Source organism: Myxine glutinosa, chromosome 12, assembly GCF_964187855.1.
Source record: "Myxine glutinosa chromosome 12, kmMyxGlut1.1, whole genome shotgun sequence".
Classification (NCBI taxonomy): Eukaryota; Metazoa; Chordata; class Myxini; order Myxiniformes; family Myxinidae; genus Myxine; species Myxine glutinosa.
This window is the reverse complement of record NC_136272.1, coordinates 64204621-64230434: the sequence shown is the minus strand read 5'-3', so window position 1 is coordinate 64230434 and position 25814 is coordinate 64204621. Positions and strand designations below refer to the sequence as shown.

Below are 25814 nucleotides of genomic sequence, written 5' to 3'. Positions count from 1 at the left end.
TCACCCGCTTGTTTTTGTGAGCACGATATCTCAAAAAGTGAAGGACGGATTCAGACGAAACTTGGTGGACACCTTGGGTGTGTGACAAGGAAGATTTGATTCAATTTTGGTGAAGATCCATATCCGATCTTTTTTTTTTCTCTATGATTCTTCACCATTGAAAGAACATTACACATGATGAAGGTTGTGGTCAAGTTTCATCAAAATTGTGTGTGTAGTTTCTAAAGAGAGAGCAAATACATGTTTTGGGGAGCACTCCCCCAGTAGACCTCGATTTTTAATAGCTCACCTGGAACGTAGTTCCGGGGAGCTAGTGCGATGGTGCGTTGTCTGTCCGTCAGTCCGTAAACACTTGCAACTTCTTCTCTGAAACCGCTGATGGGATTGTGACCAAACTTGGCACAAATTATATTTGTTATGTTCCAACTTTGGTTTGTTCACGGCATTAAAAAAAAAATCCAAAAAAAAATCGGGGTTTAACGGGGTGAACAAGGGGGTCAAAGTGGATCCAGGTTTGACCCCCAAAATAAGCATTTGCTTTATTTCCAAAAACTACACATACGATTTTGATGAAACTTCACCACAACCTTCATCACTCGTGACGTACCAAAGTTTGTTCATGGCACTAAACAACATAGGGGCAATACCCCTGGTGATCACCTGGTACAACAAACAGTATACTGCACTAACTAAAGGTATTTTTAAACAATTTCAATGCTTGCTGGAAGACAGGGCAGCATGTAGAATCATACTCACATAATCATAAGACTTTAAACAAACAAACAAAAAAATAGCTATTTTTGGAAGCAACCCCCCCCCCCCCCCCCCCTTCTCTCCCACCACGTGTATCTCCTAAGACCCCAATTTTTCCAATGCTTGGACAAACATATGCTCGTTAAAGTGGACATCTCTCTAGCCATTCTCAGAGAGCCTCCTCAGCGTCGACGAGTCTGGCATTTCACTCAGGCCAACTGGCACGGTCTTCAAGCAGCCATCAATCATCTGGACTGGTCTCCCATTTCTACTGCCTCTGGCATCAACTCTTCCTGGAAATTCTTCCAAAGTAAATTACTCTCTCTCCTGCACAGATTTATCCCATCTCGTCTTCAGTTGTCATACCCTTCCTCCCGTCCATGGTACACTGAATCTTGTGGTGAGGCAGTTGCCCTGAAACAACTTGCCTTCACCTCCTGGAAGGCAAATCCAACTGAAGGCAATCTCAGTTCCTTTCACAAAGCCCGAAACAAGTGTGTGTCCACCTTCAGGAGAGCCAGGAAACAATATCTCTACTCTCAAGACTGAACTCTCAAACCTGTCTCCTTCCTCCAAATCCTGGTGGTCAAATCTGTTGCTGGTGTTTGTTCCCCCTCCATCCCTTGCCTTACCTCAAACGGCTACACAGCTGACTCCGCACGTGAAAAAGCTGAATGCCTCAACTCTGTGTTTGCCTCAAACTCGTGTCCCAAACCCATCTCTCTCTGTGCCCACCGTACCCAGTCAAACCCAACTGCTCCTGGACTCTGTGTCCTTCTCTCCTGACAAGGTGAAGAAGTTTCTGTCAAACCTCGACACTGATTCTGCAACTGGACTAGAGGGCATCAGCCCACGTATCCTAAAATCCTGCTCTGCCGCTCTTTCACTCCCTCTCTCTGTTCTCTTCACCCTCTCTTTTGATCAAGGTCATCTGCCATCTGCTTGGAAATCAGCCAACATTACCGCTTTACACAAAGAAGGTGCAAAAACAGATCCTTGCAACTACAGACCAATCAGCCTGTTCCCAATAATCAGCATAGTCATGGAATCCATCATTGCTTCATGGAATCCTCTTCTCCAATGGCTTGATCTCCAATCATCAATTTGGTTTCAGACCAGGTCACTCTAGTCTGGACATGTTGCTTCTGCTGTCTCAACAATGGATGGAGGTCCTCAATGCCAAACAGGACATTAGAGCTGTCTCCCTCGACATATCACGTGCCTTCGATACGGTGTGGCACCCCGCTCTGCTTACCAAACTCTCCTCCTATGGTATCCATGGAAATCTCCACGCATGGCTTGCGGACTTCCTCTCTGGTCATAGTCAACGTGCGGCCCTGAATGGGTTTCTCTCATCTCCCCTTCCTCTCCAGGCTGGAGTTCCCCAAGGCAGTGTTCTAGGCCCTGTGCTTTTTCTGGTCTTCATTAATGATCTTTCCGACTCTCTGGAACATCCTCTCTGTCTCTTTGCTGATGACCACTCTCTGCCGCTCCATACCTCATCCCTCAGATCAGCAGTCTGCAGCCTCATCACTCTCTGCAGACCTGGACAAAATCACAGACTGGTTTCATCAATTTTGTGTGTGTAGTTTCGGAGGAGAGAACAAATACATATTTTGCGGGGCAACGCCCACCCTCCCTCCCCCCCAGACTTCGACATTTTTAATGTCCTGAACAAACGTTGGTGCATCACAGGTAGAAATAGTGTATGTACTTTCAGAGGAAAAATCAAATTCCTATTTTGCGAGGGTCAAACCTGGATGCACTATGATCCCCGGTATACACCCTTATACCCCGATTTTTTTTCATGCCGTGAACAAACTTGAGTTGCAACATACGAAGTATCATTTGTGCCAAGTTTTGTCACAATCCCATTAGCAGTTTCGGAGAAGTTGCAAGTGTTTCAGTACTGACGGCCGGATGCATAAGCTCCCCGGAACTATGCTTCAGGTGAGCTAAAAAAATTAATTATTCCAAAAAATCCAGCCATCAGAAGCAGACAGGAAAGCGGAACAAGACTGAGCTCTGACAACATGAAGAAACTCGTGACCCCACAAGTGTGCAAACTGCGGCTGCTATCAGAGACCAGAGGAAACATGATTCTCTCATCGATCTTTTTGATGTCACAATTGGCTGCTAACCGTTTTGAAAAAGCCATTGTTTTTTTTTTTTTTTTTTTTTTTTGTATACTGAATCGAGGCTCGTGAAAGAGCTGAGAGCTTTGTACTCAAACTACACTTGACGGAAACAACAACTTGAAAAAAAGTTAGATTTATTAATTAGTGTTCTCCATATTGTCATAATAGAGGTTTGTCGAAAATTTGATGACAAAAGCTCAAATGATTGGAAAGTTATGGCCTGGACACACACACACACACACACACACACACACACACACACACACACACACACACACACACACACACACACACACACACACACACACACACACACACACACACACACACACACACACACACACACACACACACACACACACACACACACACACACACACATTGAAGAACCGGTCTCCTGCTGCATGAGCAGACTGGCTAATGAGATAAAGGAAAAGCTTATCATGACAAACTTCACAATTTATTCTACCTTTGCAGGTGGGATATATATATACAGACTTGGCATTTAATATGGAATTTTTTTTTTTCTTGACTTGGGTTTAATTTCTGAACTCGGTATATCAATCTGGTGAGTTTCTTTTACGCTTCGGTGATTTCTTTGTTAAAAGAACCATGTCACTGATTGTCTGTCGCAGCAAGAAGTCAATAACAGGATTATATCACAGGTGGCGTGACAAAATGTACGGACAGGTATATTTGACGATTGGCTTCACAATCGGGTATATAAGGGTTGTTGCGTTCTGTATTACTGGAAAACAACTGCTGCACGTCTACAAAAGTTATTGCCGCTTCCCCTGGAGATGGTCCGTCAACTCGACTATGCTGTTTGTCATTTAGTGGTTGCTTTCCGAAATTCCGGCATGAAACAGCATGCTATTGCTTGACAGTATGGCATCACTCAAGGTCAGGTGTCAAAGATCCTGAAACGAAATGCTCAGAGGGGTCTCCCTACTCCAATACCGAGGCCAGGACGTCCCCACAGAACCACAAGGAGGGATGATCGCCAGCTGCACCGGTTAGTCCGCAATGGCCGTACCAAGTCAGCTAATCGGCTTAGGGCTGAGTGGCAGCAACTGACAAATGTGCCTGTATCCAGAAGGCTAGTCGACCAACGACTGGTTCAAGCAGGCTATCGTGCCAGGCGTCCCCTGAGAAAGCCACGTCTGACCAGACAACACCGCCAGCGCCGATTGCAGTGGGCCAGAGAGCACCGTCAATGGCAGCCAGGACACTGGAATCACGCGATCTTCAGTGACGAGTCTAGATTTCTGGTCTATAGTCAAGATGGCCACGTCTGAGTGCGCAGACAAGTGCATGAAGCCTACAACGAAGATTGTGTAGTGCCAAGAGTCCAAGCTGGAGGTGGTGGGGTGACCGTTTGGGCTGCTTTTCATGCAGGGGGCAAAACTGACCTGGTTGTTCTGAATGGAAACCTGAACCAGTTCAAGCACAGGGCCATTCTGGAAGAAACATTGCTTCCATTTGTTCGTGCAGCCTTTCGAGGAAACATTGTCTTCCAAGATGACAATGCACTGCCTCATCATGCTCGCATGATCCAACACTTTCTTGCTGACCATGGTGTAGAGCATATGGAGTGGCCTGGCATGTCCCCGGATATGAATCCGATCGAGAACTTGTGGGCAGAATTAATGCGTCAAATCGACAACTTGGACCAGCAGCCTGCCTCTGTGCGTGAATTGCAGCAGACTATTGTAACTGCATGGCAAGCGATTCCTGTCCAAACCTTGGCAAATCTCGTGAACAGCATGCCTCAACGTGTACGTGCTCTCCTGAATGCTCGTGGGGGTTACACGACGTACTGAACTGTAATTTTACTGTCCGTATTCCCAATTGTAATTTAACTTTTGTTTTTGTTAAAAAAAAATTTGGGTAATGTGCAAAATAAATAAATACTTCTGGAAAACGTACAGAAGTTTAACACAGTATTGTCTGTGAATTGAGTTCGATATCAGTTTACATCACTTTCAAGGATCAATTTATTTCCTTCAAAATGTCAAATGTGGTTTTTGTTTCTTTTAAAGGTCACATTAACAAAATCTAGAATAATTTCAACATAATTCCAATGAACTTTTGGTTCTAAGTCATCTTGAAAAGTAAGTTCACACCCACAAAAAAAATATTCCATATTAAATGCCAAGTCTGTATATATAATAATGTATGTGTGTGTGTTTAACTTTATATGGTAATAAAATCTGACCCGCATTGAAATATATATCAAGAACCTTTAAGGATCGTAAGACGAGTGCTCCAAGCATGTATGCTCCGGTGGTGTGTATGAGATCAATGGTTTACACTATATTACCATGCACCTTGGTAATGGTAATCCATGTTGGAGCTATCACTGCAGAAGTAAAAGGAAAGAAGGAAAGCCGAGCACATGCTAGCAGCAAGTGGGCCGAGATACTCTTCAAAGTCCAAACCAATGAAAGCTTACCGTCTTCCCCGATGTGCTCAATGCTTGAAGATGGTGATTCATCAAGAGGCCGCGATGGTAAAGCCAAAGATGCATCTTGTGGGAAACAATGAGCAGTGTTGATCATCCGTCTTTTTCGAATTAGGCCGTGTGGATCTTCAGTGACAAGAAGAGAAAACAAAGTGACCAGTCGTCTCAAAAAGCCATCAACAAGCTTTTTTAAACCTTTACTGCCTTGAGATAATGCACAGCGTAACACTCGCTTAAGAGGGAATGCACAGCATAACACTCAGTTAAGAGGGAATGCACAGCGCAATACTCGGTTAAGAGGGAATGCACAGCGCAACACTCGGTTAAGAGGGAATGCTCAGCACAATACTCGGTTAAGAGGGAATGCACAGCGCAACACTCGGTTAAGAGGGAAAGCACAGCACAACACTCGGTTAAGAGGGAATGCACAGCGCAACACTCGGTTAAGAGGGAATGCACAGCATAACACTCAGTTAAGAGGGAATGCACAGCGCAATACTCGGTTAAGAGGGAATGCACAGCACAATACTCGGTTAAGAGGGAATGCACAGCGCAACACTCGGTTAAGAGGGAATGCTCAGCACAATACTCGGTTAAGAGGGAATGCACAGCGCAACACTCGGTTAAGAGGGAATGCACAGCATAACACTCAGTTAAGAGGGAATGCACAGCGCAATACTCGGTTAAGAGGGAATGCACAGCGCAACACTCGGTTAAGAGGGAATGCTCAGCACAACACTCGGTTGAGAGGGAATGCACAGCGCAACACTCGGTTAAGAGGGAATGCACAAATACAAATACCTTCCACAAATACTTGATGATCCCTTGTTAAATCTTTCTCTGGAGTACGCTCCCTTCCCTCTATTCCCTCCCTCACTTCAAATGGCATCACAGCCGACTCCACTCGTGAGAAGGCCAAATGCCTCAATTCTGTATTTGCTTCCAAATATTGTATTCCCAATCCCTTGCTCCCTTTACCTTCCCTGACCCTCTCATATCAAATTCATTCTGGGCATCCTCTTTCTCACCTGTGGAACCAACTTACTCAATCTGTTCAATCCCACCAATCCCTCCAAGGTTTCAAGATGGCTGTTCATCACCACATCAGGTCACCCTCATTTTCATACTCATCTTATCTACCCTCATTACCCCTTCCCAAGCACAGCTCTTCCTCTCCACGTTATTGTGCCACCCACCCAATCCCTCACCCTCTTGTTCGTTCTTTGTTCCATTTCTATTTCATCCCGAGCTTTTCCTTTCCTCTTCTTGCTTCGTTTGAGTTTCCATCCAGGATGTCCACCCTCCAACCTCTGCTTGTCTTCCTCACCCTCCCCAATGAAACTTCTGCCTCAAATTATCCCTCCTTTATTCCTCCACCTTACTGTTGGTGATTTCCCCCCCCCCCCCTCCCCTCCCTATCCACTATTTCCTTCCTGTTGTGTTGCCGAACCTTCCAGCCCTGTTGTCCCACCTGGACCTTCTCCTTCTTCCAGTGATTCCTGCCTGCTATTCCCCTTTCGTGTAAGTCTGTGTTTGTTCTGTCTGGGCGTTGATAATTAAGACTGTTTTAAGGCTTGCCCTGTGTATCTGCTTTTTCTTCTGTATATTACTTGTGCTCCTCCTCTTCTTTGGTTTTGTACATAATTAATAAATCCCACCTGTTCCTTCTTATTCTTTGGTTTCATTCTCCCCCGATCGCTTTAGTCCCTTCTTTCAATTGAGTACCTGTGGCACGATTCGGCCAACGCTCGGAATCGGGTTTAGTCCCTTGATAACGGCTCGAACCGCGGATTGCTAAACCGCTCGGCAAATACCATCTTGTCCGTGGTTCGAGCGGTACTTGTCTCCCTGTTTTGCGGAGGGATTGGTAAAGGTATTCGGGAGAACACCTGGACCAATAACCCTGATCAGTCCCACCCCGCAAAAGAGCGTCACAAGTACCAGGACCAGAGACGGCCAGCTTAACAGGCCAAGGGGATTAATCCCTCCTTGCTAAGGGGAGTGCCGTCTCTGAGATCCGTAACAATTGAGGAGGTTTGTATTTTTTATATATTTGTATTTGTATTTTGTATTTTGAGGTCAAGTATTTTTCTCCTTTCTGTGTTCTTGCCTCTGCATGAGTCTCGACAATGGACACAAAAAACATCAACCACAACGATCAACTTTGCCCACAAGCAGATTGTGTAATCCCCCCCCTCCCCACCCCCTCCCTCCCCGCCCCCCCCCCCCCCCCCCCCACAAAACAATCTCAGTTTATATATTTAACTTACCGTTGCATTGGGGGATGAAGTAATATGGCTTAGTCTCACTAGTCTCGCAGTCTGAAGGTCTGAAGAGCTGCAGGTTGACCTTCACGGCACTGGAGATGTGTGGGTCTTTATATGGCGGGGTCTTGAATGTAATGGCGATTTGCCGGTGAACGTCATTTGCAGAAAAAATGCCCCAAGCCTCCCAGGTGTCCAAGAAGAACCTGATTTTTATATTGTCTGCAAAAGGCAACAGAGATATTATTCCTAGATTATTGATTATGTGCAGTATCATACTATAATAATGAATAACAATAATAATAAGTAATAACAAGAAGAAAAAGACATAAAATGTCATAGCCTCTGTGGTTTTAGTAATTTTGTTGTACGGACTTAAAGGCTGTCAGTCGGCCATTTTTGGTCAGATTACAAAACAAAATCTTCTGCATATGTATACTCTCATGTGTTGCCTTTGTGCCAAGTTTGAACAAAATCGGTCCATGCATGTCGAGAAATGGTTGAGGACACGTTTAAATAACAAAATGGCCGCCAGTCGGCCATCTTGGATCTGATCTCAAAAGAAAATGGCGTGCACATGTAACCCATCATTTTCTGTGTGCCAAATTTTAACAACATCGGTGAATGCATGTGTGAGAAATGGTTGAGGACATGTTCAACACTGGGTTTTTTTTTACAACTAAATCGGCCACCAGACGGCCATCTTTGATCGCATCGCGAAACAATATGAGGTGCATATGTATACCATCATCTGTTGTCTTTGTGCCAAGTATGAACAAAATCGATCCATACATGTCTGAGATATGGTAGCGGAGGCGCACGCATGCACGGACGAGACCCAATCCACAAGCCCCTGTTTCGGACGAAGTACAACGGGGGCCAATAATCTATATAATAATACGAGTTCCCTTACAAGGAACTTCAATGCATGAGGCTGCAATTAGGCCCATCGAATCTGTGCTATGATTGCCAACGTATGGTTGTTTATCCATGCTCTATCCTTTTAAAATGCTGAACGTCAAGCAAGGAAACAGCACGAACCATTTTAAAAGTCCTTGGTATGATGTGGCCAGGGTTCGAACCGCCAAACCCCCAGACTGAGAATGGACGTTTCTAACGATTACGGCACAGATTCTGGTGACAAACAGCATCAATCTTTGTACAGCGTTGGTGCTGCCAAATCAGTTTCTTGGCAATGGATATGCTGGGTGGTTTCCTTTGCCTTCTCAGCAGTCAGTCAGAGAAGGAATTTGTAATTTGTTCAGTGTGCCAGCAATAGCTCGTCTACTCTTCGCAGAGGGCCTGGTGGGGTCTTTAACACCCACCAACTCAAGCAGGCAGAAAATATTCCTAGTTTAATGTCCATCCAATAGACGACACACCCATTGATGCATTGCCATGCCTGCGAAGCACTAAGATGACAAGTTGTAGCTGGTGTGAGATGCAAACCCAGGCAAGACAGCTAAAAGGCCTGTGTGCGTACTTCAAGGCCAACCCCAATATTAATGTTTAATCAGTGTTCAAATCATGCTCTTCATCCTTTAGCTTTGCAACATCAACAATCCACATTGAGATCACCTCCCTTTAAACCACTCTGCCTCTCCAGAAACCTGCCCCAACCCATCCCACTCCTCGTCCTCTTCGTCTCCGACAAGCTCCGGTCACCCACACCTCTCCAGTAACCTCCCACCCTCACCCATCCCTCTCTGGAGCCAACCACCCCTTTCCCATTTTCCTCAACCTCCTTCCTCCTTCACCCACCCACCCATCCCTCTTGCTCTCTGTCAAACTTTCCTCCACCTGTGCCACACCTCTCCAGAAACCTTCTTCCCAGCCATTCCACCTCTATCCAGCAACCTCCCTCATTCTGCCCATTTAAAGCAACCTCCCTTACTCTGCCCATCTAAAGCAGCCTCCCTCATTCTGCCCATCTACAGCAACCTCCCTCATTCTGCCCATCTACAGCAACCTCCCTCATTCTGCCCATCTACAGCAACCTCCCTTATTCTGCCCATCTACAGCAACCTCCCTCATTCTGCCCATCTACAGCAACCTCCCTTATTCTGCCCATCTACAGAAACCTCCCTTATTCTGCCCATCTACAGCAACCTCCCTTATTCTGCCCATCTACAGAAACCTCCCTTATTCTGCCCATCTACAGCAACCTCCCTCATTCTGCCCATCTACAGCAACCTCCCTTATTCTGCCCATCTACAGCAACCTCCCTCATTCTGCCCATCTACAGCAACTTCCCTCATTCTGCCCATCTACAGCAACCTCCCTCATTCTGCCCATCTACAGCAACCTCCCTTATTCTGCCCTACAGCAACCTCCCTTATTCTGCCCATCTACAGAAACCTCCCTTATTCTGCCCTACAGCAACCTCCCTTATTCTGCCCATCTACAGAAACCTCCCTTATTCTGCCCATCTACAGCAACCTCCCTTATTCTGCCCATCTACAGAAACCTCCCTTATTCTGCCCATCTACAGCAACCTCCCTCATTCTGCCCATCTACAGCAACCTCCCTCATTCTGCCCATCTACAGCAACCTCCCTTATTCTGCCCATCTACAGCAACCTCCCTCATTCTGCCCATCTACAGCAACCTCCCTCATTCTGCCCATCTACAGCAACCTCCCTCATTCTGCCCATCTACAGCAACCTCCCTCATTCTGCCCATCTACAGCAACCTCCCTTATTCTGCCCATCTATAGCAACCTCCCTCATTCTGCCCATCTACAGCAACCTCCCTCATTCTGCCCATCTACAGCAACCTCCCTTATTCTGCCCATCTACAGCAACCTCCCTCATTCTGCCCATCTACAGCAACCTCCCTCATTCTGCCCATCTACAGCAACCTCCCTTATTCTGCCCATCTACAGAAACCTCCCTTATTCTGCCCATCTACAGCAACCTCCCTTATTCTGCCCATCTACAGAAACCTCCCTTATTCTGCCCATCTACAGCAACCTCCCTCATTCTGCCCATCTACAGCAACCTCCCTCATTCTGCCCATCTACAGCAACCTCCCTTATTCTGCCCATCTACAGCAACCTCCCTTATTCTGCCCATCTACAGCAACCTCCCTTATTCTGCCCATCTACAGCAACCTCCCTTATTCTGCCCATCTACAGCAACCTCCCTTATTCTGCCCATCTACAGCAACCTCCCTTATTCTGCCCATCTACAGCAACCTCCCTCATTCTGCCCATCTACAGCAACCTCCCTCATTCTGCCCATCTACAGCAACTTCCCTCATTCTGCCCATTTACAGCAACCTCCCTCATTCTGCCCATCTAAAGCAGCCTCCCTTATTCTGCCCATCTACAGCAACCTCCCTTATTCTGCCCATCTACAGCAACCTCCCTTATTCTGCCCTACAGCAACCTCCCTTATTCTGCCCATCTACAGCAACCTCCCTTATTCTGCCCATCTACAGCAACCTCCCTTATTCTGCCCATCTACAGCAACCTCCCTTATTCTGCCCATCTACAGCAACCTCCCTCATTCTGCCCATCTACAGCAACCTCCCTCATTCTGCCCATCTACAGCAACCTCCCTTATTCTGCCCATCTAAAGCAGCCTCCCTTATTCTGCCCATCTACAGCAACCTCCCTTATTCTGCCCATCTACAACAGCCTCCCTTATTCTGCCCATCTACAGCAACCTCCTTTATTCTGCCCATCTACAGCAACTTCCCTTATTCTGCCCATCTACAGCAACCTCCCTCATTCTGCCCATCTACAGCAACCTCCCTCATTCTGCCCATCTACAGCAACCTCCCTCATTCTGCCCATCTGCAGCAACCTCCCTTATTCTGCCCATCTACAGCAACCTCCCTCATTCTGCCCATCTACAGCAACCTCCCTTATTCTGCCCATCTACAGCAACCTCCCTTATTCTGCCCATCTACAGCAACCTCCCTTATTCTGCCCATCTACAGCAACTTCCCTTATTCTGCCCATCTACAGCAACCTCCCTCATTCTGCCCATCTACAACAGCCTCCCTTATTCTGCCCATCTCCAGCAACCTCCCTTATTCTGCCCATCTACAGCAACTTCCCTTATTCTGCCCATCTACAGCAACCTCCCTCATTCTGCCCATCTACAGCAACCTCCCTCATTCTGCCCATCTACAGCAACCTCCCTTATTCTGCCCATCTGCAGCAACTTCCCTTATTCTGTCCATCTACAGCAACCTCCCTTATTCTGCCCATCTACAGCAACCTCCCTCATTCTGCCCATCTACAGCAAACTCCCTCATTCTGCCCATCTACAGCAACCTCTCTTATTCTGCCCATCTACACCAACCTCCCTCATTCTGCCCATCTACAGCAACCTCCCTCATTCTGCCCATCTACAGCAACCTCCCTCATTCTGCCCATCTACAGCAACCTCCCTTATTCTGCCCATCTACAGCAACCTACCTCATTCTGCTCAATCCACCCTCTTCGTTGACTTCTCTTGGTCCTCAATCCAATCCTCTACAGCGACCAAGCTATTCCACCCACCCATAGCCCTCTCCCATAACATCAGTCCCCACCCCCAACTCAAATCCTCTCCAGAGACCTTACCCACCCACCCCCCCTCCCCCCCACCACCACCCAACCCCATCCAACAACCTCAGTACCCACTGCCCCATCCCCATTCTGTAACGTCAACACCCTCCCTCTACTCCCTTCACCCCCCCCCCCCCCTTCCCCACTTCTCCAGAGAACTTTCAACTCATCCTGTCCCTCAACTCTACAGTGGCCTCCCTCATCCACCCAACCCGTCCCATCACTCTCCAGTGACTTCACTCGTCCCACCTTTCTGACAATCTTCCTGATTCACCATACCCCTCTCTGGCGAACTCCCCCCACCAATTCCAGCTCTCAACAACCTCCATCCACCCATTGCACCCCTCTCTGGCAACCTCTCTTATTCTGCCCCCTTATCCCGCACCTTCCTGCATTTGCCCTTCCAGCAACACACTCTTGCATACAAACACCACTTATTTACATGTTGCTATATTCAAACCAAGGCTGACAGGCCATTCCTTGGACAACACCTTTTTGCACTTTGTCGCAGAGAAGAATTACTTCATCGTCTCCCAAGACACCTCCAGCAGTTTTGTTAAAACGGAATATCTTCAGGATCGAAGCACAAGTGTTCTCTGCACAAAATGGGGCATTGTGTAAGGTAGGTGATTTATGTACCCATAAATTACAATTTATAGGTGAAACAATAAGCCTTGTATACAAAGCAAGAGTTTAACAAAAAACAAATCTATTCTTTTTGTCATTCATTCAAAACAATGTGACAAGCAGATTTTCCCCCCAATCAGAAAACTTGCAAAAAAAAAAAAGTTAAATATTTTGAAGAGCAGCACATCAATCGCAAAGAAATTTGTATCAACAGTGAACAATCGACTCGGTATGGAGTTTAATCTGCAGCCCCCAGCATCATGATCGACAAGTTCAGATCGGAATGCCAAATAGTCCGATCCGCCAAACGGAATATTATGGAATGAGTAAGCTTGTGGAGCAGCGCTCGGAAGCCATTTGATGAAAGATCATCCCATTGCCTCCAACAATATCAAATCATTTGTCTGAGCAATCATTCTAACCGAGCATGTTTACTGTTTGTTTGTTTTTGTATTCAATATTGAGGTTCGTGGTGAGGCTTGGACATAGAACGGATGGATCATGGATGTAACAGAACACAAGGAACAGCAGAACAAGAAGGAGGGAACTCACCAACTGCAGGGTGGAGGGACACAATAGAATGGAAGGATACTTGGGAGAAATAAGGGATGTTGGGAAGAATGTGCGTTAGGGGTGGACAAAGGGGGTGAACAAGATGGATGGAGGTAAGAATGGGATTGAAGAGACTGAGGAAATTGGTTCCACTGGTGGGAAAAAGAGGAACGAATGAGGGGAGGTGAGCAGTGATCCTGGATTTTGGGAATTTCTTTCCCCACCTAACCCATCTCACCACTCTCCAGAGACCACCCTCGGTCCACAGATTGGCAATAATGCTTATAATTTCTAACAAACAAAATACTTCTCTTGTGATGCACCCCTTTCCAAATTTCCAGTTTTTCCTTCCTGGGAGTTTGCTTCTGTATCCATCTTGTCCACCGTGTGTGACCTCCTCTACACCTCATTAGTTAAAGTCTCCCTCTATTTTATCCCTAGTCCCTGTTGTTGGGTGTTTCCTCCCTCTCCATCTACTGTTTATTTTGTTCTGTTACATCCTGATACGTTCTATGTTCTGGCCTTTAGATGAGCCTCGACTCTGTATACAAAACACTCCAAAAACACGAGTACTGTACTAATTCTGTGCCCATGTTGCAAAAATAAACACAAAAGCAAATCAATAAATAAATTCAAACTTTTGTCGTAAATGATGTCTGAGACGATGGGTGGCATCGCTTGTCGACCATACGAGTACAGCAGCGCTGGCTGGACGCACAGCCTCACTGAATTCAGGTTGATGCATTCTGTTTGGAGGGCCTGCTCCTTCACTGATGAGGAACAAGGGTTGAGAAAATAGACGAGGGGAGGGTGGGGGGAAAAGAGCAAAATAATTTTTTTTTTTAACTTTGCGCTGTTCCTGTTTGCATGAAAAGTCCCTCAAAGTACCAAGGTTGTGGGTGACTGATGTTCAATGTAACCTCTCATTCACAATGAGGTACCAATGGCATCATATATGGCCGTATAGGGTATAATGGTGAGTTCATTTTCATTTGATGGGGGGAAGGTCTTACGACAACAACAACAACAACAACAACAACAACAACAGGCATTTCAAGGCCATTTTCCCTGCTAGAGCGGGGGTTAGCCTTGCGGTCCCCATGACAATCTTCTCCATTTTGCCCTATTTTCTGCATCTCCCCTTGTTAACCTTCTTGCCCGCATTTCTTCTTCGACCATCTTTAGCCAAGTCTTTCTCGGTCTTCCCCGTCCTCTACTTCCTTCTACATTCATTTCCATCACTCTTCTCAACCAGTCACTTTCATCCTTCCTCAACACATGACCAAACCATCTCAAACTGTTTCTCTTCACAGCATCAATCACAGGCTCTATTCCCATCATGTTTCGCAATTCATCATTTGTCTTCCTCTCTCTCAACGATACTCCGCACATCCACCGAGCCATTCGCATTTCCACCCTTTCCAGCCTTCGTTGCTGCTCTACGTTCATTACTCATGTCTCGCTCCCATAAATCATAACACTTCTTACTGATGAAGGACTTACTGATGTGAAGGAAAAAATTTTTGTACAAAACTAAAATCAAATCTGTTCATCCAGCAAAAATAATGTTCATGGCACAACAAACTTTTATCGATTATAAAACAGAACCCTACGGTATGTAAACTGATAGATCAAATTAATTGGATAAGGCTCAAAATAAAAAGTGACAACTTCTCAAGTCCTGTACTAAACATTCTTTTGAAATAAACACTTAAAATTAATGGAAAAATATTGGAGAAACTTTGCAATTGGAATGTTTGTGCACGACCCTTGCAGCAAGTGTCGGTGTAGCACGAGCATTGTAGCGGCTAACGTTGGTGGTGATTCGATGTGTTTTTCACAGACTGACTAAGCTGGAAGTTGCTTATTAATACCATATTTGTGGATAATTGTGATCCTTATATCCACGACCCCCACCCCTTACCACCCCTACCTGACCCCCATCTTCCTCCGTCACCTGCACAAGAGCCCAAACCGGCCTCTCCATGCAAACATAGAAGATAGCCAGAAGCATCTGTGAAATCAGTCGATTAAGTAAGATCTATCCTAATTAAGAAGCCCAATATAATTTCCTCCCAGAAGATGCTGTCTTAGGATTACACTCATAAATTACATGAAATTATTATTATTACAATTAATAATTATATATTACTAGCCGAAAGCACCCGGCGTTGCCCAGGTTCTTTTTGAATGAATTTACTACTATAATTCAGCTTTTACTCGCGGCCGTAGAAGATCGACTACTATAATTCATATCAGCTTTTAATTGTGAAATGGGCACAGCCCGGCCGAAGCGGCCTCGACCGGCCTCGCCACCTAGACTATAACCTTCCCGGGGCCCGTCCCGACATTTTTAGTTCTTTTTGAATGAATTTACTACTATAATTCAGCTTTTATTTGCGGCCGTAGAAGATCGACAATTATAATTCAGCTCAGCTTTTAATTGCGAAATGGGCCGAGCTCGGCCTCGACCGGCCTCACCACCAAGCCTATAACCTTCCCAGGGCCCGTCCCGACATTTTTTGTATCAGAGGTTTCCTCCTATCTTTCACCGTTCAGGAAATTAGCGCGTGCAGACAAACAAACAAACAAAAACTTTCTTTTATATATATAGAAGATTAAGATTATTATTATTATTATTATTATTACTCATAATTATTGTCCAGAAGATGATTTAACTTCACAAACATGAACATTCATAAGGCATGACAGAGCAACTGTTCCGAGATGTAATTGGGTTTGCAGTTCTGACCATTTCACATGAAGTGCACGTAAAAAGAAAAGGTCACTTGCCATCAAAAGGGTCGATACCATCGCTAAGCCTTTTCAGGATAATTTTTCTGACATCGTTCTTCTTGCAACATTGAATGCCTACACTTGAAAACCTGAGGAAGGAAAATAAATGTGAAAAATAAATAAAAACATGGATTCATAGACCAGTCATCAAAGCAACAGATTTGAAGAATGATTTTTTTTTTTTTTTTTGTATGCAGAATCGAGGCTCGTGAAAGAGTTAACATTTATTTCACAAACAAATCAAACAGACAAAGAAAATATATAAAAAGAGGGAGCGGAAGACAAGATGGGGAGAGAGGGGAAGCACACAAACACTTGAGAGCACACAACATTTGAGAGCAGGGAGATGTGTGGGAGGGAGAGGGCTTGGGGGGAGGAGGCGTGGGAAGGGGGGGGGGGGGTGGGGTGGGAGAAGTATAAAACACAAGGACACCAAGGACTTCCAGGAAAGAAGTTGGTATTTCAAAAAAGTGGATTTGGGGTGAAATTAGCAGGGGTAGAAAAAATCAAGGTTTTGAATGGGGGAAGGTAAGAGATGGTGGTGAACAGCTATTTTAAAGACCTGGAGGGTGGAGTGGGATTGAAGAGAGTGAGGGAGTTTGTTCCAGAGGCGGGAGAAAAGAGGAATGAAGGAGTGAAGGTGAGCAGAGAGTCTTGATTTTGGCAGTTTAACCATAAGAGGGTTGCAGGCAGATCTTGTGCGACCTGTAGGAATATTTGGGAGACAGAGCCCAGAGAGAGCTGGGGGGGGGGGGGGCAAGGCCGGAGAGGAGTCGGTAGAAGACGGAAAGACCACCAACCTGCCTGCGGTGAGTGAGTGAAAGGCCCTTGGAGTTAGCTTCATCGCGGGAGATTCCAATTATTATAAACGCTTTGGTTTGAACAGCGTGAAGACGAGCTAGGTGTGAGGCAGGAGCACCAGCCCAGAGGGGAGAGCAGTATTCCATTGAGCTGCGGATGAAAGCCTTGTATGTGGTGAGGAGCTCAGGTGTGCCACGGAAGGACTTCGCACGACGGAGGATGCCCAGTCGGCGACTGGCTTTGGAGGCCAGATTTGAAATGTGGTTTTCCCAGGAAAGATCATGGCAGATAGTGAGACCCAAAAGCTTGAGTGACAGAACTTCTTGGAGAGGATTATTCAGAAAGTGGATGGGAGGGTTGGCCAGTTGGTCTTTTCGGAGAGACATCGTAAGAGTGTGAGATTTGTCAGGATTGAAAGACATGTTCCACTTGTTTGCCCAGTCTGTGATTTTGTCCAGGTCTGCAGAGAGTGAGGAGGCTGCAGACTGCCAATCTGAGGGATGAGGAATGGAAAGACAGAGAGTAGAGTCATCAGCAAAGAGATAGAGAGGATTTTCAAGAGAGTCAGAGAGATCATTGATGAAGACCAGAAAAAGCACAGGGCCCAGAACACTGCCTTGGGGAACTCCAGCCTGAACAGGAAGATGAGATGAGAGAAACCCATTCAGGGCCACATGTTGACTACGACTAGAGAGGAAGTCCGCCAGCGATGCGTGGAGATTTCCATGGATACCAAAGGAGGAGAGTTTGGTGAGCAGAGCGGGGTGCCAGACCGTATCGTAGGCACGTGATATGTCAAGGGAGACAGCTCTAATTTCCTGTTTGGCATTGAGGACCTCCATCCATTGTTGAGAAAGCAGAAGCAGCATGTCCAGAGTAGGGTGACCAGGTCTGAAACCAAATTGATGATCAGAGATCAAGCCATTGGAGAAGAGGAAATATTTCATATCTGAAGCAACGATGGATTCCATGACTTTGCTGATAATAATTGGGAGAAGGCTGATTGGTCTGTAGTTGCTAGGATCTGTTTTTGCACCTTTTTGTGCAAAGCGGTGATGTTGGCTGATTTCCAAGCAGATGGAAGATGACCTTGAGCAAAAGATGGAGGAACAAAAGATGTCCAGAGTAGAGATGACCTTGATGGAGGAACAAAATACATTTGAATACAAAAATCTATTTAGAGACACAAAAGTTAATCACGAGGAGAAATAAATAACGTGTACTCAGGAAAGGGGAGAGGGAAATTGAGAAGAGGAAGAGAACAGGATGGCTCTGTAGCATTGCACATGTGAAGTCAGTTAAACAAACGAGGAGTAACGGGGCGGACAAAAGCAGCGTTCTCACATGTGCTCAAGAGTTCCTGGAGGCAGTTCAACCCTGTAGATTCCATCCTTGCAATTCCTCCCTACCAGGTTATGGGGATGAGGTTTGTACGGTTGGTCAGCGGTCACGAGACTGATCAACAGCTCCACAGGGACTGGAACTGTGTATTTCAGCAGCTGGAAACAGAAAGGCCACGAAATTAGTGGCCAATTTGTTTTTCTTAACTTTTACTTTATACTACAAGTCTCGTGTTGGCTTAACGGTTAAGATGGCTGGCTTGAGATCTTAGGATCTTGAGTTTGAGCCCCTGTCATGCCATTGAAATAACACCAGGTGAGTTGACTCAGCCTGCCATCCTTCCGAGGTCGGCAAAATGAGTACCAGATGACTGGATAGAGAGAGGCATTGCATCCACGACAGCTACGCCCCCAGAAAATGATGCAACCAGAAGACACAGACTGCACATGAAAATCATCACATTATGATAAGCTGATTATTTGTTCATCCCAGAAATAGAATGAAACACACAGTAGAGAGTGTGAAGACATTAGCAAGTCATAAGGATTATCATTTTGACAGGTCCCGATAAATAGTTTATTCTATTTTGTTAAATAAAATTAGTCACACAAGAGGCCCACATGCACAATTTTTTTTTTTTTTTTGTATACTGAATCGAGGCTCGTGAAAGAGGTGACATTTACTTCACAAACAAATCAACCAGACAAACAAAATATATAAAAAGAGGGAGCGGACGACAAGAGAATGGGAAGCACACAAACACACTTGAGAGCACACAACATTTAAGAGCAGGGAGATAGGGAGATGTGTGGGAGGGAGAGGGCTTGGGGGAGGGAGGCGTGGGAAGGGGGGGGGGGGGGTGGGAGAAGTATAAAACACAAGGACACCAAGGACTTCCAGGACAGAAGTTGGTATTTCAAAAAGTGGAATTGGGGTGAAATTATCGGGGATAGAAAAGATCAAGGTTTTGTATGGGGGAAGATAAGAGATGGTGGTGAACAGCTGTTTTAAAGACCTGGAGGGTGGAGTGGGATTGAAGAGAGTGAGGGAGTTTGTTCCAGAGGCGGGAGAAAAGAGGAATGAAGGAGTGAAGGTGAGCAGAGAGTCTTGATTTTGGCAGTTTAACCATAAGAGGGTTGCAGGCAGATCTTGTGCGACCTGTAGGAATATTTGCGGGACAGAGCCCAGAGAGAGCTGGGGGGGCAAGGCCAGAGAGGAGTCGGTAGAAGACGGAAAGACCACCAACCTGCTTGCGGTGAGTGAGTGAGAGGCCCTTGGAGTTAGCTTCATCGCGGGAGATTCCAATGATTCTGAATGCTTTGCTTTCAACAGCGTGAAGACGAGCTAGGTGTGAGGCAGGAGCACCAGCCCAGAGGGGAGAGCAGTATTCCATTGAGCTGCAGATGAAAGCCTTGTACGTGGTGAGGAGCTCAGGTGTGCCGAGGAAGGACTTCGCACGACGGAGGATGCCCAGTCGGCGACTGGCTTTGGAGGCCAGATTTGAAATGTGGTTTTCCCAGGAAAGATCATGGCAGATAGTGAGACCCAAAAGTTTGAGTGACAGAACTTCTTGGAGAGGATTATTCAGAAAGTAGATGGGAGGGTTGTCCAGTCGGTCTTTTCAGAGAGACATCGTAAGAGTGTGAGATTTGTCAGGATTGAAAGACATGTTCCACTTGTTTGCCCAGTCTGTCATTTTGTCCAGGTCTGCAGAGAGTGAGGAGGCTGCAGACTGCCGATCTGAGGGATGAGGAATGGAGCGGCAGAGAGTGGAGTCATCAGCAAAGAGATAGAGAGGATTTTCAAGAGAGTCGGAGAGATCATTGATGAAGACCAGAAAAAGCACAGGGCCCAGAACTATGTGTACTCTCTCTTGTATCCCTCGGCAAAAAGTGTTGTACAAATACAATCATTAGTAATAATTGCTGGACAAAAAGCAATTTCATCTCAGTCTGCAGTCCCTAATAATGTATATTCAAAGCTCCCCGCTGCGTATTCAAAACTCCCCGCTGCGTATTCAAAACTCCCCGCTGCGTATTCAAAACTCCCCGCTGCGTATTCAAAACTCCCCGCTGCGTATTCAAAACTCCCCGCTGCGTATTCAAAACTCCCCGCTGCGTATTCAAAACTCCCCGCTGCGTATTCAAAACTCCCCGCTGCGTATTCAAAACTCCCCGCTGCGTATTCAAAACTCCCCGCTGCGTATTCAAAACTCCCCGCTGCGTATTCAAAACTCCCCGCTGCGTATTCAAAACTCCCCGCTGCGTATTCAAAACTCCCCACTGCGTATTCAAAACTCCCCACTGCGTATTCAAAACTCCCCACTGCGTATTCAAAACTCCCCACTGCGTATTCAAAACTCCCCACTGCGTATTCAAAACTCCCCACTGCGTATTCAAAACTCCCCACTGCGTATTCAAAACGCCCCACTGCGTATTCAAAACGCCCCACTGCGTATTCAAAACGCCCCACTGCGTATTCAAAACGCCCCACTGCGTATTCAAAACGCCCCACTGCGTATTCAAAACTCCCCACTGCGTATTCAAAACTCCCCACTGCGTATTCAAAACGCCCCACTGCGTATTCAAAACTCCCCACTGCGTATTCAAAACTCCCCACTGCGTATTCAAAACTCCCCACTGCGTATTCAAAACTCCCCACTGCGTATTCAAAACTCCCCACTGCGTATTCAAAACTCCCCACTGCGTATTCAAAACTCCCCACTGCGTATTCAAAACTCCCCACTGCGTATTCAAAACTCCCCACTGCGTATTCAAAACTCCCCACTGCGTATTCAAAACGCCCCACTGCGTATTCAAAACTCCCCACTGCGTATTCAAAACTCCCCACTGCGTATTCAAAACTCCCCACTGCGTATTCAAAACTCCCCACTGCGTATTCAAAACTCCCCACTGCGTATTCAAAACTCCCCACTGCGTATTCAAAACTCCCCACTGCGTATTCAAAACTCCCCACTGCGTATTCAAAACTCCCCACTGCGTATTCAAAACTCCCCACTGCGTATTCAAAACTCCCCACTGCGTATTCAAAACTCCCCACTGCGTATTCAAAACTCCCCACTGCGTATTCAAAACTCCCCACTGCGTATTCAAAACTCCCCACTGCGTATTCAAAACTCCCCACTGCGTATTCAAAACTCCCCACTGCGTATTCAAAACTCCCCACTGCGTATTCAAAACTCCCCACTGCGTATTCAAAACTCCCCACTGCGTATTCAAAACTCCCCACTGCGTATTCAAAACTCCCCACTGCGTATTCAAAACTCCCCACTGCGTATTCAAAACTCCCCACTGCGTATTCAAAACTCCCCACTGCGTATTCAAAACTCCCCACTGCGTATTCAAAACTCCCCACTGCGTATTCAAAACTCCCCACTGCGTATTCAAAACTCCCCACTGCGTATTCAAAACTCCCCACTGCGTATTCAAAACTCCCCACTGCGTATTCAATACTCCCCACTGCGTATTCAAAACTCCCCACTGCGTATTCAAAACTCCCCACTGCGTATTCAAAACTCCCCACTGCGTATTCAAAACTCCCCACTGCGTATTCAAAACTCCCCACTGCGTATTCAAAACTCCCCACTGCGTATTCAAAACTCCCCACTGCGTATTCAAAACTCCCCACTGCGTATTCAAAACTCCCCACTGCGTATTCAAAACTCCCCACTGCGTATTCAAAACTCCCCACTGCGTATTCAAAACTCCCCACTGCGTATTCAAAACTCCCCACTGCGTATTCAAAACTCCCCACTGCGTATTCAAAACTCCCCACTGCGTATTCAAAACTCCCCACTGCATATTCAAAACTCCCCACTGCGTATTCAAAACTCCCCACTGCGTATTCAAAACTCCCCACTGCGTATTCAAAACTCCCCACTGCGTATTCAAAACTCCCCACTGCGTATTCAAAACTCCCCACTGCGTATTCAAAACTCCCCACTGCGTATTCAAAACTCCCCACTGCGTATTCAAAACTCCCCACTGCGTATTCAAAACTCCCCACTGCGTATTCAAAACTCCCCACTGCGTATTCAAAACTCCCCACTGCGTATTCAAAACTCCCCACTGCGTATTCAAAACTCCCCACTGCGTATTCAAAACTCCCCACTGCGTATTCAAAACTCCCCACTGCGTATTCAAAACTCCCCACTGCGTATTCAAAGCTCCCCACTGCGTATTCAAAACTCCCCACTGCGTATTCAAAACTCCCCACTGCGTATTCAAAACTCCCCACTGCGTATTCAAAACTCCCCACTGCGTATTCAAAACTCCCCACTGCGTATTCAAAACTCCCCACTGCGTATTCAAAACTCCCCACTGCGTATTCAAAACTCCCCACTGCGTATTCAAAACTCCCCACTGCGTATTCAAAACTCCCCACTGCGTATTCAAAACTCCCCACTGCGTATTCAAAACTCCCCACTGCGTATTCAAAACTCCCCACTGCGTATTCAAAACTCCCCACTGCGTATTCAAAACTCCCCACTGCGTATTCAAAACTCCCCACTGCGTATTCAAAACTCCCCACTGCGTATTCAAAACTCCCCACTGCGTATTCAAAACTCCCCACTGCGTATTCAAAACTCCCCACTGCGTATTCAAAACTCCCCACTGCGTATTCAAAACTCCCCACTGCGTATTCAAAACTCCCCACTGCGTATTCAAAACTCCCCAATGCGTATTCAAAACTCCCCACTGCGTATTCAAAACTCCCCACTGCGTATTCAAAACTCCCCACTGCGTATTCAAAGCTCCCCACTGCGTATTCAAAACTCCCCACTGCGTATTCAAAACTCCCCACTGCGTATTCAAAACTCCCCACTGCGTATTCAAAACTCCCCACTGCGTATTCAAAACTCCCCACTGCGTATTCAAAACTCCCCACTGCGTATTCAAAACTCCCCACTGCGTATTCAAAACTCCCCACTGCGTATTCAAAACTCCCCACTGCGTATTCAAAGCTCCCCACTGCGTATTGAAAACTCCCCACTGCGTATTCAAAACTCCCCACTGCGTATTCAAAACTCCCCACTGGGTAATGAAAACTCCACACTGTGTATTCAAAGCTCCCCACTGTGTATTCAAAACTCCCCACTGCGTATTCAAAACTCCCCACTGCGTAATGAAAACTCCACACTGTGTATTCAAAGCTCCCCACTGTGTATTCAAAACTCCCCACTGCGTATTCAAAACTCCCCACTGCGTATTCAAAACTCCCCACTGCGTATTCAAAGCTCCCCACTGCGTATTGAAAACTCCCCACTGAGTATTCAAAACTCCCCACTGCGTAATGAAAACTCCCCACTGTGTATTCAAAGCTCCCCACTGCGTATTCAAAACTCCCCACTGCGTATTCAAAACTCCCCACTGCGTATTCAAAACTCCCCACTGCGTATTCAAAACTCCCCACTGTATTGTAATATCCTCAGATAATGTTTACACAAACTCCTTATTACTCTACCTTGCAGCCCCAGAGAGCAATAAGCACCTGTTTCTACAAGCATTCCATGACTGTGATGCAGTCCATTCAGTTTTTGTCTTTGAGTACACAAGGAAAAAATAATAATTGTCCCCTCCGCTCAGTGACTAATGGAGGAGTGTGTACATTTACACACCGAGAACAAAAACGGCGCTCGGGATGGCGCACACCCCCACCAGTTTCAACAGTTTACATTTTGTATCCCACTGATAGGCCGGATCTGCATGTGGACCTCAATCAAAATGTAATGGCGTTTTTATTGTTAACTACGCATATCATCCACCAAGTTTCATCCAAATCCGTCCATAACTTGATGTCCTGCTCACAGACAGACAGACAGATAGATAAACAGGGGTGAAAACACAACCTTTGTCCACCGATGGTGGCAAAGGTACCAAACACTTTAGTAAACCTCAGTGTACTACTACATGAATTACAAGGACATAAGTAGACAATGGACAAGCACCTTGTACATGGGATTTGAACCTGGGTAAGCCTGTAAATAGGAGCTTCAGGTAAAAGGAAACTTCTCGAACATGGTTCCACTTCTCGTCACATGATGTTGCTGTTGAGATTCTCGAGGGACGATACTTTGGTGATCGAGAAAAAAGCGAAACAGACACGGAAGAGACCACCTTCGAATTGTTTACCATGGTATTCAGAACTCGCAGGTAATGCGACCGCACGATGGGAAAATGGTGCAACAGAAATTAATAAATAAATAAAAATTGAAATCAGCGGAGGAAAAAAAACAAACTTGAGCGGTTCCTCCTGATGACTCCATCTTTTCCTTTTCGCATTCCTCCTGATACTCCAGCGCTGCCTTGTTCAGCTCTTTAATTATGGGATTTACATGATAACAAATGCAGATAAACTAAGGAAAAACACCGTTTGCAGTTACAGTTGGCGATATCAACACACATGACGCATGCTTCCGAGTTGAGCCTTTTGTGGTCGTTCTTCACAAAAGCTGCGACCAACAAATGCACGTCGTTGCCTTCCATTACAAACCGCGATCCAAAAGGAGAAAGAGGAAGGAAAGCTAAAAGAACAAACAACAGGAGGGACAATTTACATTAACATCCCACATTCATTACATGACGAGGCGTCTAATACCACTTATTTATTATTATTTTTTGTGCACAACATCGAGGCTCGTGTAAGAGTTAACATCAATCACAAAAAAAAAAAAAAACGGACACACGAAACATACAATAAAGGGAGCGGGAGACAAGATGGGGGGAGAGAGGGAAGCACACAAGTACAACAGCAGAGAACAGGGACATCGGGAGATCTGTGGGAGGGAGAGGGCTTGGGGGGGAGGAGGCGTGGAAAGGCAGGGGGGGGGATGAAGGGGGGTGGGAAAGGTATACAACACAATGACACTGCTAGAACTTCGAGGAAAGAAAGAATTGCTCTTCATTGTTCTTGTTCTAAGTTCTTCAACGAACTAATTCTTCTTCAACGGCTCAACTGTTCCCACCTTCTTGTGGGGTCGGATGGAAAAAAAAATAATAGGCCCAGGTATTTCATGAACTGGTTGGCCAGGCCGGACGTTCGACTGAAGGTAACGTGGGGAGGAATTTGCCGATTCTTCAGGGTGCCGGAGATAACTCACCTTCTCTGCGAAAAACATTGCAATCTTTAACATCCACCGGGTAAAACTAACAGCCGGGAGATGCCCGGCTTAACATCCATCCGTAGGACAGCACACTTTGCGATGCAGCTCCGCACTTCAGAACCACCAATCTGAAAGGTCATATACAGCCGGGTCGGGACTTAAACCCAGGATAGAAGGCTAAAAGGTATGTTCACTCCCTCTGCACCATTTTGTCAGACAATAGTCATACAAGAGTACGACACTAAATTAGCAGCAATTGTGACGTAATCCAGCGTCATTGCTACCTTCAGCGAGAAGTCGTGACACCGGAAACTCCTGAGAGCATTACGTGCAGAACTGAAACCTTCTCCGTGCTATTCAAGTCAAATACTTCAAAATTCATCAATGCACGAAAC

The 25814-nt window shown here is 46.1% G+C and overlaps 1 protein-coding gene across 1 annotated transcript in view; it reads right to left on the bottom strand.

The window, feature by feature from the left end:
- LOC144888545 (putative transcription factor p65 homolog) overlaps positions 1–25814 on the bottom strand; it is a 61352-nt gene that overhangs the window by 16823 nt on the left and 18715 nt on the right. Inside the window, exons 3-8 of the mRNA XM_078766900.1 lie at positions 18300–18454; positions 16152–16243; positions 13997–14128; positions 12671–12775; positions 7626–7841; positions 5347–5481 (exon numbers count right to left, since the gene is read on the bottom strand). Coding sequence (XP_078623026.1) covers positions 5347–5481; positions 7626–7841; positions 12671–12775; positions 13997–14128; positions 16152–16243; positions 18300–18454 — 835 coding nt within the window. The remainder of the gene's footprint in view (positions 1–5346; positions 5482–7625; positions 7842–12670; positions 12776–13996; positions 14129–16151; positions 16244–18299; positions 18455–25814) is intronic.